Source organism: Cupressus sempervirens, chromosome 3 (genome assembly GCF_028749045.1).
Source record: "Cupressus sempervirens isolate cs-2001-9-10 chromosome 3, ASM2874904v1, whole genome shotgun sequence".
Lineage (NCBI taxonomy): Eukaryota > Viridiplantae > Streptophyta > Pinopsida > Cupressales > Cupressaceae > Cupressus > Cupressus sempervirens.
In genome coordinates this window covers 1,018,478,106-1,018,491,406 of record NC_143120.1, presented here as the reverse complement: position 1 = coordinate 1,018,491,406, position 13,301 = coordinate 1,018,478,106, and the positions used below count along the sequence as shown (strand labels likewise).

Genomic DNA, 13,301 nt, shown 5'->3' with positions numbered 1-13,301 from the left:
TTAGCCTTGTTTAGCCACTCTTCTAGCTTATCAAACTAGAGGCCAAATAGAGAAGGGGACAAATGATACCCTTACTTGACCCTGATGTCACTCCCAACACATTCAGACATGTCCTATTTAATTTTATTTTTTGTTTGAACCTGTTTATACAACTCATAAACAACAACCTTGTACTCTTTTAGGAATTCCAATTCTTCATTTTTGTGCCAAAGTTTATCCCTAAAGACAATACCAAACACTTTCTTAAAATTCACAAAGTAGCAAAATGTCTCCTCTCCCTATTTTTCGATGCAATCATTAATGATAAAATGTATGTAAATGTACATTGTGTAGGTCGCAAATGATGTTTCATTTTGAGCACGACTGCTAATTTTAGTGACTTTTTAAAGACAAAATTGGAAGCTTTTAGTAAGTTTAAGAAACTAAGCCCTAGGCGAGTGCCTTCCAAAGGGAGAAAGACACTTTTTAAAGACGGGGAATGAAATTGAATTTCCAAAGGAACGGAAGAAATATTCTTTGTTTTCCCGTTTAATTTATTTGAACGTCAGGAAAATATTTGCTTATTTTACGATATATTGTACGTCCGGCAGACATATCATCTACCCCGCTCTTCACCTGCCGTTTTAGTTGCAGCCTTCTGGAGCACTTTTCAGCTGCCTCCTCCTACAGTTTATTTGGACATTTTACACTCACCACAATTGGTATGTATGATACATTAGGTCTCTTCAACCTCTTTTTTCTTATCGGATTTTTAGAATTCGAATTAGTATTATCAGCAATCTTTCAGTTTTTAGGCGCAATTTGCACCATAAACCAGAAAGGATTTTTCAGATCTTTAAAATAGTTTTGCATCAGTTTTGGAAATGGGAAAGCATTATGGTAAAATTTGAGAAGAATTGGTTTAGTTTAATAGGGTTTCGGTATTTTGTTTGAGTGCACGTTTTTATATTGTTTGATATTGGGGTTAAATTTGGATGGATGTTGCAATGGGAGTGCTCTATTTTAGTTTGTGAGTTTAAGTCTTTAAAATTTAAGTAGAACCGGATTTAAGTTAGCGGTTATTGTTTAGCTTAGTTAGATTGCTTATTTGTTTTGATTGTTAATTTTGCATTCTGTAATTTTATTTTGTTTGATTTTGAGGTTAAGGTACGAAGGATGTTGAATGGAGATGATTGGTCGCGGGTTAGGTTGAATGATGTAAGCCTTGCACAAATGGGATGGACACGGAGATTCGGTGACGAAGAGTTTATGGACGAAGATGAGCCAGTTCCCAAGCGTTTGAATACAAACCCCAGCTCTCCTTGCTTGGTCATCTCCCCTGACAAGCTTTCTGCACAGTACAGTGGCGAGGGAAAGCATGGTCACGATGTTGGTGCAGCGCAGGCTGATTGCCCAGCCCCTGTTAAGAGAATTCTTTATTACTTTGAGATTACTGTTAAAGACAGGGGACAGCGAGGCTATGTTTCCATTGGCTTTACAGATCGACAGTTCAAGTCTGGCAGACATCCCGGGTGAGCTGATTGCTGCCTTTCTTTTGTCCTTTTTACTAATATTAGCAAACTCCCGGCATTCTTTACACATGGCACATAAACTGCTTGGATTACAATGTTACATATTACATCAATGACCCATAATACAATAATTGCCAGTCTTTCGCTTTTTCTTATCTGAAATATTGATAACCATTTTAATTTTTGGAATGGGTATGGAATTGCTTATATTTCATTACATGTTCCATAGACGAAGTTGAACCTAGGTAACACTAACAAAGAAAAATGCTCTTATGATATGTCATTCCATCATGGACTATTTATGTTTTTACTTGATGACTGGTAATTCAGTTTTTTTTCCCTATAACTACCATTACTGGCTTTTGGGCAACCCCAATGAGCTTGGAGATTTGCATAAGGGCCTATAGATGTGCTGATTGCATTTAAAGAGTTGTCTTTGCTTAGGTGGAATACTATGTTGCCTGTGAAAATATTTAGGTCATTCTTATGAGTTTTTCATAGCTCCTGTGGCACCCATAAGTTTCCTTAGTCATAGTCAATAAACTCATTAACCTTAAGGTTCAAAGCTTTACCTTTTGTGAAGGTATCCATGATCAAAGCTTGTGGGGATAGTGTGTTTACATATGATGGCAAGTAGAGCACTTAACACAGTTGTACACTATGGGAGATTGCAGTGGATAAGAGAAACAATATATTGGTGTGGAGAATGCACCTTACCTCTTCTTTTCTTGCATCAAATGTATTTTAAAGGTTCTTAGCAAGGAGGATGCTTTAGTAGATGTCCTTACTGCTGGAAAACATCTTATAAGCAGGAAGAGAAAGGAATCAAATTGATTAATTGATGATACATGTTCAGCTGTTGGCTGCCAACTTGGCCATGGACGGAGAGAAGCACAGATTGTATGAATAAGCTGCTAGTTATGCACAAGTCAGACAAATTGGTGTGATTTAAGTTTTTAAATCCTACTTCCTGCTCATATGACCAGACGATGGAGCTTATCATTGATATTCTGTGTTCAATAGCTCCAAACTGTCATTCACATGCTGATGGGCGGTAATATTCACCTAAAGCAAGTAAGTCTTTTTCTTATGTGGCTTGTCCTTGTGTTGCAAATCATAATGAAAGATCCAGTCTCCTTGCTTTAGCTATTATTCTTTCATAATGCAAATGTGCAAAACTTGAATAATCTAATCTGCAAGTTGTCATGTGTTACCTTGCTTGCTTGATGCATCATTGAACTTGAAAGGTATAACCACTTCCTGATCACATATCAATTGAATGGCTGTGAAGTATATAACCACCTTGAATGAACTCCTAACTTTCTAAAATTCCTGTAGATGATAAATTAGTGTGAATTTTTGTGGTCTATGTGCCAAAACAAATTTGAGGACTGTTAGCAAGACAACCTGTACTGTTGTTTGAATTTTTGTTTCCATTCATTGACAAATTACATTCAAGCACATTGGAAAAAGATGATGGCTGCTATAATTCTTGCATGGTAAATATTTTTGATGTTTACTTCTTAGATTCACGTGCTTCCTGCAATTTGTATAAAATCTGTTCAAATGGTACTGTATAAATGAGTCTCTTCTGGTAGTTGACAGTCCATACATGATCCAATCTGCATGTTTTCATTACCTATGTAGCTGGCTAGATGAAATATGGAACTTTTAAGGTATAATTTCTTACTAATCTATATGATTTGAATGGCCGTGATTTATGAAGCCATGTTGAATGAGCTGCTAACTTCCGAAAACATCTGTAGACTACGAGGTGTGTGAATTTTTGCAGAATAATCACATTCAAGCACATTGGCAAAAGACGATGACTGCCAAAATTAGGCATTTTAAATATTTTTGATCTCTACTTTGTAGCTTCATGCACTTCCTGCAATATGTGTAAAATCTGTTTGAGTACTGTGTAAATGATGCTCTCTTGGTAGTTGACATGTCCATTTATAGACGAGTGAGTTGGAATTTAGCATGCAAGTTTTCTTCTCATAGTATAAATGTTCTGGTACTAGTTCTGTATGTCAAAATATACTGATTGCCTTCATCAAACAAAATCCTGCATGTAGTTGGAATGGTGTTCATCTACAATTGGGTAAGGTGAAGTTTTAGAATGCAAGCTTTTTTCATGTAGTATAAATAACCGAGCGCTTGTTCTGTATGCAAAAAGGTTACCCATTACTTTCACCAAATAAAATGTTAGCATCAAGAATTCCATCTGTGTTTCATTTGCTCTCAAGGTTCATTGCATTTGTTGTTTAAAGTAGGCCAATAATAATGGAATCAGTTATAAATTTGAGAATCCTCTAAAACTGAGAATCTTACTTTTTTTGTAGTATAATTTATCCACTAAGAAAAAATAGGTTTAACTCAGATTTACTCATCATGAAATCAGATGGCGTCGACTGTACTGCAAAGCTGCCCTCATTAATCTCTACCTACAACCCTCTTCTCATCATCACCCAACCCAAAAATTGGAGATCCTCAAAACTATGTCCACTTGAGCCTATCAGATTTTTGGTGAAGATTACCTATACTTTTAGTTATCGCGTCTTCATAGGGTCATCAGATTGAATGGATACTCCGGTAAGCAAATGTTCAGAGTTTTCAACCAGCCCAAATCTTGGTCCCTTTCTAACTCCGAACTCTCCCTGGCTGCTAACTGGATTCCTTCCCTGTAATGAAGGTATCTCCCATAAACTTTACAAGATCATTTCTAAGAAAGGCTTTTGTTGTGCATCAAACCCTGTTACAACATTTAAAATTTTTATTCCCCCGTTAAAAGACCCTAGGAACATCTTTCTAAAAGTTGGAGCCTACAAGACTGTGTGTTCTTGTGGATTACCTTATATAGGTGAAGTATGTGAATTTTGTTAATTTGCGATGTATTTATTGTATTGAGCTTAAAAAATGTCTATGAGGAATGGTTTATCAATGTTATGATATGCATATTTGAATTCTCTGTCTATATATAAAATTCTCCTATTTTTTAAACTATTTTTAAAATAGCCATTCCCTACCATCCCCTAAAAATTGGCTTTGAGCTGTACATGCACAGGAAACATGTCCCTGTCCCCGAAACTCTGTGGAGCATAGGTCAGTACTCATTCAAATACCCAATGATGACACAATCCAAATGAACATTTTCAATTGAAGTTAACTACTTGCAATAAGGCCCAGACCAACCTTACACTGATATTTGCAATCAAGAAGTGTCAAAAATTATGGACACTAGTTTCACCACGATTTACCAACAACACTATCTTTCATTCATCTACTTCTATGTCTATTCAACATAAATGAAACCTACTCTTAAGTGAGGAAATATAGAAACCATGCAATACTCCAAAACTTCATAATTATTCACCATGATAATGACAATGAAGAAGGAATAATTTTGGTAGTATTATTGCAACATTATCTGCAATATTTCCTTTAAAAATGAGGTGGTCTTGCCTTTTATAGAGAACTCAAGTACAATGGATGGCCAAGATTAAGCCAATGCAACCCTAATTTAACTACCAGCAACAGCATTAGATGTTTATCCAATTACATAAAGCACCACGAATGAGAAAATTGTATTGCTTTTACAGACCAATGGGAAAATTGGTTAGGTAGAAACATTGAGTGAACTCTGTATGCACACTAGGAATGATTTGATTGGATGATCTTTGACATGTGGAATTGAGACCCTTTGATTGGTTGAAGAGGAGTGGGCGCCACATCAACATGCTTATCTTGTAGATTTGATTAATTCCTTGTAGATGATGAAATATCTGTTGATACTGAACATAATCAAGTCTTCAACAGATGTGATGGTATAGATTCCCAAATTGCTTCATCTTTGGAAGTTTTCCCCATCTTCATTTTGTAATCTTCTCACTGACATGTTCATGAACTTGCTTGTACTGATATTTCTGCTCAATCTTGCTCTTGTAGGAGTTATGCAGGTGCTTCATGTCATTTAATTCTTTAAACTGAACCTGGATTTCCAAAGGAAATTCAAGTTTCTGATAATTATCCTTCGCTTATAGTCTTGGTCATGATGTTGCACCACTCGTCCTTTGATCCTTCTTGATGACTCGATGAATGGCCTATGAGTTGAAGCTTGAATTTTCCATTTTGTATTTCCTCGAAGTCTTGAACCATGGTCCCTCCTTGCTCTCACAATCTCCCATTTCTCCTTGCAAAACAAGATAAAAAACCTAACTAAGCTCCTTTGGTGTTAAGTACAAACAACATTGAGAAAATTTGAATGTCCACATGCCATTAGTTGATTTGAAATTGCACCTATATTTGATACAAATCATCTTTTTCTTCTATTGAACTAGCTTGATCTAGTATATATATCGAACTTGGGAGTGGCAATTTGATTTCAAGGTCAAAGTGGAGGTTTATAGGCTAGTGGAAATGAGAAGATAAAAAGGAAGATCATCAAAGAAAGGTTGAAGGCATAAATGCAAGAAGAGTTTATTGTAGAATTGTAGGAAGAGTTTATAACAGAATTGTAAGAAGAGTATATGCAGATATAGAAGAATATGCTGATGCAAATTGAGAAGGTTATATGCAGACTTAAAAGATAACTATAAAGAGAAGACACGATTTGAAGGTGTGAATCAAGAAAGAATTAATGGAGAAGAAAAATAAGGAAGTGACTTCTTTAAAGGACAAAGGTTATGAGGGATTATGAATCATCCAGGTGGTGGTAATTATGAATGGTTGTGACCATTACAAAGGGACAAACATGGTGAAGGGGTGTCAGTGTCCCTCATATTGGAAGATATAGAGGGGAGAAGGTTTCATTTGAGGAGGACATCCAAGGGAGATCAATTTTGTGTAAGAATATATTATTTTAAAAGGCAACAATGACAAGTGGCAACTCAATTCTTATGAAAGGTGGTGGCCCTTTCGCCAATAATGTATCAAGAATATGTCATTCAAAACATTCAAGGATCACATATATATCATCACTCACGAATACGTCAGCTTGACACACACTCAATCATCACTCATCACTCTTTGAAGTCCACATTCATTCAATCAACATTCACTAATATATCAAATCATCTAATTAAAGGAAATCATCTAATTATCCATCAAACATCGATTGTGATTGAAGCAAACAAACTAGCAACCAATTCTTCCATCAATTCAACCAATATATATTAATCATTCAATCATTACATAATTATCAACACCTTCAAGAAAGCATCAAACTTCTTAACTGATTTCAGATATTTTAATAGTAACGTGCATTAGAGATAACTGGAAATAATGAGTAATATATATGTATTGCTGTTATGATATGTTTTCATTCTTGCTATCACGTTTTAATATTATTTGTGAGATCCCTTGAATGCTTTGACCCAACCAACCATCCCTTATAGGGCGAATGAAGGAATTCATTAAAAAGGCAGCGACTTTGACACCCCATCAAGTAGGCCAACCCCCATGGTGGGCCAAGAGGTTGAATGATTGGATGCTCAGTCTGCATTGTTGAGCTTAATTGGAAACAACATGCTCCCGATGTCCTATATGGTTCCTTGAGGGATTCCATATTGTGGATTGGTTATTGTTGGCAGATGACAAAGGAACATGATTGAGGAGGGCAGATACTATTAGAGTTAAATCTTTCTATTTTTGTCTCTCTTTCATAGATATACTTTTATTTCTAATGGTCACTCCCTTCTATGTTACCATATTCTCTCTCTGTTCAATATGGGAACTTTCTCTTTCTCTCTTCAGAATGTTTCTATTTCTCTCTCTTTGTTCGTTATAGAAACATTCTTGTGTATACTTGTATAGATAGATCATATATGATCTCCTTTAAATAATACATTCATTATTTTACCATAACATGGTATCATAGCAAGTTGATGGGATTTCATAAAATTTGAAGGAGTTTTTAAGGACAATTCAAGCCTCGTCTATTCAGGAATTTTTTCCATAAATTTGTTTTTTGATTTTTAGAAATGAAAATCATTAGAGGAATTTTATGGAACTTTTGTGGTTAATCTTCGAAGATTTCTGTTGGAAATTGCAAGCTTGGTTAAGGGTTTTGATCCCCGCAATTTCTTGGTTGCAGCAAAATTTTCTCTTTATTGAGGGTTGCATGTACTTGCATGTTTGTTGCATATACTTGTATGTGCTGGTTTATCATGGAAGTCTCGTATTTTGCTAGCCTTAATTTCAAATGGGTTTTCATAATTTTTTCCCTAAATTTTTTTTGATGGGTTTTCATAATTTTTTCCCTTAAAAAATTTCATATGGGTTTCTATAATTTTTCCCTTAAACATTTCTAATTTTGTAACTCACAAACTTGCGCAGGATTCCTTGGTGGGTTTATAAGTTTTTCCTCAAATTATTTGTCGGGTTTTACCATTTTTCCTCAAAAATGAAGTTTTATATTCTATTATTCGTAACTTGGATTCTATTTGGTTTTGATTGATTCTTCGCCTCAAAAATCATTCTAATTTTTGATCAATTTTTTACCTCAAAATTTTTGTTGGTTTTTTTTCGATTTTTCTCCTAAAAAAATCATGGCTTTTTGCAGTCTGTTTTGGAGCATCATGCTCACTTGCAAAGTTTGGAGGGTTTGACGTTTTTTCCCCAAAATTGTGCTAGTTGTTCTTAGTGTTTGTCTCTGTCTCCAAGGAAGAGCAGTTTTGTTATCCAACATTAGGTTGGATGTTTTTGTGATGATTTTTGGTCAAATGTTTTGTTGATTCTGGGAGAGTTAGTGGTAGACTTATCTCAGTGGTAGGCTCTTGTCTTTCATTGCAAAGCATTTTGAAGAAGGGGACACTCTTCTCTATTATTTTATGGATGAATTTTGGCTTCTTGGTCATTAACATTTTGCAAGTCCAAGGAGGGTCTTAGCAACAACAAAATGTTTTGAAGAATTTGTGACCAAAAGACATTAGTTGGATCATAGATGGAAGACTCGCTGGTTACTCGGCGAGTTTTAAACACTCGCCAAGTATTTTGGGACGGTAAGTAAATGGGCCAAAAACTCGCCTGTTCAAAAACTCGACTGATGTCCAAAAACTCGGCGAGTTTTATTTAAAAACTTGCGGTTCTGAGAACCCGCGGCTAGTGACACCTAAATAGGTCAAAATGCATCGTTTTTTGCATTGTTTCTTTCATTTGTGTGGAGCAAAGAAGGTTTTAGCTGATTGCAAGTGATTCAAGCCAGATTGGAGTGGATTTTGGAGGATTCTAACCGGATTTAGAAGAGAAATTTCTTTCTAGGTATGTTCATCTTATCATTGTTTGAAAACTTTTTATAGTTTTAAGCAAAGTTTTTATTGTTTTTGTTGTTGTTTGTAAATGATTTCAAATCATTTGAAAGTTGAAACCCTAGTTGTTCTAAACTTCTAGCTTCTAAGTTTTAACTCTAAGTTTTAACTTTGTTTATTCATTTTTCTATAAATTTAATTATTTATGTGTAGGGCAGCGGACAAGCATTAAGAAAACATGACAAACCCGCAAGAAGAGTGGCCACAAACACCATGCCCATCTGAATATATAGGCACTCGGCCTAAAAATGCAAGAGATAAGACATGGCGGTATGCCTATGAAGCTCCAAATGATGTTGGGAAAGTGATATGCATTCCATGTGAGAGAATTATTTCTGAAGGCATAAACCGCCTCAAATAACACTTTGCAAGCATAAAGAAACTTGATTCAAATCCTTGTCTCAAGGTAACTGATGAAGAAAAAAGATTCATCAATGCCCTACTTGCAGTTGCTGAAGAGAAAAAATTGAATAGGGCGATGACAAAATTAGCTATGAGGGCAGCCATAGCTGAATCTGAAGGAGCTCCTTTTGATATGCAAGAGAAAGAAGAAGCACTTGAGAACATACCGGGATCTCTTCGTGGCCCATGGATCTGCAAACACAATATCTCTTTTACCAGTTCCACTTTTTCTACATCTCCTACTTCTTCATCACCATCCACATCAGGGATAGGGGGTTATTTTGTGCCCAGGAACACACTTAGAGCATAGCCATCATTAGAGGGCATTGCATGGTTCAAGGAGGTGCATGAGCAAATTGATATTGCAGCATCTAATTTTTGGTTTTTCAACAATATCCCAATGAATGTAGCTGATAGTCCCTATTGGGTCAATATGGTGAATGCAATGACAATATCGAGCAAAGGGTACAAGCCGCCTAATCACAAGGATATGAGTGGAAGGTTAGTATTTTACTATTTAGTTATTGTAAATAATTGTGATTCACTTTAGTTCATTGTTATATTTTAAATCTTAATTGTTATAACTTATTTTCTATTTTTTACTAACACTTTATTTAATATTACACCTAAATTTTGTAGGTTGTTTGACAAAGCGGTTGGTAGGGCAACCGTATTGATAGAAGACCAAAAGAAAGAGTGGAAGAAGTATGGCTGCACCATTTTATCTGATGGGTGGACAGATGGAAGAAATAGAACCATCGTTAATTTCTTGGTTGCTTGCAAAGATGATGTGGTGTTTTGGAAATCAGTTGATGCCTCCAACAAAGTGAAAAATGCAGCCACATTGGCTTTAATGTTGGAGAATGTTGCCATGGAGGTGGGAATAGAGAATGTGGTGCAAATAATCACAGATAATGCAACAACATATGTGGCAGTAGGTAAATTTAATTTTTTATGTTCGAATCAATATGAATCATGAATGTAATGCTATGGTATTATTCAATTTAGATTTGATGTAATTTGTAAATACTAAATATGGAAAGTTTGTAACTAATTATTGATTTTTTGCTAATCTTTTAAGTAGAATCCTCCAAGAGAGGCATCCCACACTTTTTTGGTCACCTTGTGCAGCACATGTCCTTGACCTTCTTTTGGAGGACAGAGGAAAACTTGATTGGTTGAGTCCAGTTGTGGAAGATGCTAGGTGGGTCACCAAATATATCTATAATCACCCATGGGTTCTCAATTTGATGAGAAAGGCCACTAAAGGCAAAGATTTGATGAGACCTGCTATGACAAGGTTTGCAACGGTCTTCTTGGCGTTGCAAAGTATTCTTGACCACATATTGGCTTTGAAACAAATGTTTGTGTGTGCTTGGGTTGCTTCACCTTATTCAAAGAAGCCCGAAGGAGAGGCTGTGACACGGATAGTCTTTGATGATAGTTTTTTTGCAAAGGCTACGGAGATTGTGGAGGTAACTTTAACTTCAAGAATCAAAACATTATATTTTTAGTTTATTCAAGTTTCATTATTATTTTATAACTTACTATGTTATTAACTAATTTGTATTTTTCAATTTCAAATGTAGATGTCTCTGCCCCTGGTTCTAGTCTTGTGCATATGTGATGGGCAGCAATCCCCAATGGGAGGTCTTTATGAGGCCATGGATAGGGCGAAAGAGGCTGTTAGAAGTTACTATCATGGGGACAGTCACAGATTTGACCCCATTTGGGAAATAATTGATAGGAGGTGGAACAATATGCTCCACCAACCCATTCATGCAACAGGCTACTTTCTCAACCCCAAATTCAGGAACTATGATTGTCCTTGAAGTTGGGATTTTAGTAAGACTTTATTTTACTCTACTTTTTAAGGTTGTGTAGTAAGACTTGATATCATTTTATATTTGTTTTAGGGCTGATGATTCCTACTCAGATCCTAATGGAGAGGTCATGGAAGGTCTCTCTAAATGCATTGAGAGAATGATATCCAGTGAAGCGGAGAGAGACCTTATTGTGATCGAACAACAAATCTTTGTGGAATCGAGGGGTCCTTTGTTCTCTTCTATGCTAGCAAAGAGAGCAAGATCTACTCAAGCACCAGGTAAAGCGTCAAACTTTAAAACTTTTGCTAATTGATAAGTTGTGCTTCTGATTATCTTTTTTTATTGCTTTATAACTTTTTATATTTTGTTTTGCAGATTCTTGGTGGGCAAGTTGGGGTGGTAATACCCCCAATTTAAAGAAATCTGCTGTCAGAGTCCTATCCCAACCTTGTAGCTCATCCCATTGTGAGCGCAATTGGAGCTTATTTGAGTTCATCCACACAAAGAAAAGAAACAGAATGACTCAAAAACGGCTTAATGACCTTGTTTATGTGCACTATAATCTTAAGTTGTGCATAAAAAAGGCACAGATCTCAGAACTACTTGGTCCACTTGATCTAGATGAGATAGATCCTTATTCTGATTGGATAGCACAGGAGCTAGGTCCATTGTTTACAGTGGATGAGATCGCTGATTTGGAGAGGCAAGCCATGGAGGGGGATGCTGAAACTGATTTTTAGTTCACAATGGATGACATTGAGGATGAGGACGAGGAGGATGATGATTCAGGCTCAGAGGATGAGGCATTACCATTAGGAGGAGATGCATCCTCTTCCAGGACCCTGAGCCAGTCGAGCGAGGGGGCACAACCACAGAGTTCACAGTCACGTAGCGCATGCCCTATCACAGTGCGGGGCACTTCTTCTAGGACTAGACCCCCTCGCTTTCCTGCTAGTGCAAGTGGAAAGAGGAAGATGTGATTGTATTGATCATTGATGTATTTAGACTTTTAGTATTTACTTCTAGTTTGACAGATTGAAACTATTTCCTATTTTGCTTCCTACCATGAGCATTCCGCATGAGAATGCAATTTTGTATGCACTATGCATTTATATATATCTAAACTATGCTTCTTTCTTTTGTATTGTCTTTAATTAACTTATTAGATGCATCTTCTCATTAAATTTTGCAAAATAAATGTATTTTTAATTAAATTTCAGTGGATTTTTAGGTTCCTGAGTTTTTCCCCAGTTTTTAAAAAAAAATCGCCGAGTTTTTTCCGATTAAACTTTTGGGGGGCTTGGCGAGTTTTCCAACTATGAGTTGGATAATGATCATTGTTAGAATATTATAATGTTTCTTTAATGATCATCTTAGTTAGTCTTCAATTTATTAGGTAGTTTTTATTTTTGTCTTTAGCTCACGATTATTTCTATGGCATCAGAGCTATTTAAAAAAAATTTAATAATTTCATTATTGAAATTTTCTAAGTGTTTTTTGAAATAGGTTTTGAAAATCTTTAATTTCTTCATGAAATTTTAGACTCAAGATTTCAACATCCTTTGCCTAGGTGTGCTCAAAAATTTGTTTGCAATGATATTTTCTAAAATTCGGCTAGGGTTTCTGTATATTTTTTAATCTTTGGGCAGCTTTTCTGTGTATCTTGTAAACAGGTACTTTTATATGGTAGAGTTATACTTCTAACCATCTTACACACTTATTTGAAGGGAATTTGTGATTTTAGGGCAATGTCTAGGATTCTCTCAAAAGGGGACATTGCACAAAAGGCTTACGATATCTTCCCCTTTTCTGATCTGGATGATAGTCGTAGAACTACAAACATATAATTGATATTCATTTTATCTTAGAGTAGCCTGCAACTACTTTATTGACAAAAAAGACCACATCACAAGGATCCTGAAAATCGAATTGGTCTACCAGTGACTTGCAATATGACAACGTCTGTGATGGTACTGTATGGAATATATATAGGCTTTCATATAACAAATGACAAAATACAATAATTCAAAATCACTTATTCTGGAAACCCCACACATCATAACAATTAGACTGATAACATATCAAGTTTTGTTGTTTCTATGGATCACTTCTGTATGCCTGATCTGATTCTCATCCGGTGCTTCTTTCTATACTTGAAAACACAACATGACATTAGAAGTACAAGCTTTCACACAAATAAAGCAGTACTCACATAACTGCGTACACATCATATCATGCCACAACATCTAACATTT

General features: G+C 35.7%; 2 protein-coding genes across 10 annotated transcripts in view; both read left to right on the top strand.

The window, feature by feature from the left end:
* The first annotated feature begins 327 nt into the window (after positions 1-327).
* LOC149570238 (ran-binding protein M homolog) overlaps positions 328-13,301 on the top strand; it is a 249,221-nt gene continuing 236,247 nt past the window's right edge. For 3 of the 9 annotated variants that reach the window (XM_089822867.1, XM_089822874.1, XM_089822871.1), the window contains exons 1-2: positions 328-701; positions 1,147-1,511. In XM_089822867.1, coding sequence (XP_089678993.1) covers positions 1,156-1,511 — 356 coding nt within the window. In that variant the 5' untranslated portion in view covers positions 328-701; positions 1,147-1,155. Of the gene's footprint in view, positions 880-1,140; positions 1,512-13,301 lie in introns of all 9 variants that reach the window. The other 6 variants (XM_089822866.1, XM_089822870.1, XM_089822868.1 and 3 more) reach the window with 5 other exon arrangements.
* LOC149570240 (uncharacterized) lies at positions 8,811-12,186 on the top strand. The gene is made up of 5 exons (XM_089822876.1): positions 8,811-9,721; positions 9,860-10,158; positions 10,352-10,695; positions 10,810-11,324; positions 11,422-12,186. The coding sequence occupies exons 1-4, from the start codon at positions 9,621-9,623 to the stop codon at positions 11,050-11,052; spliced, it is 987 nt and encodes a 328-aa protein (XP_089679002.1). The 5' UTR covers positions 8,811-9,620; the 3' UTR covers positions 11,053-11,324; positions 11,422-12,186.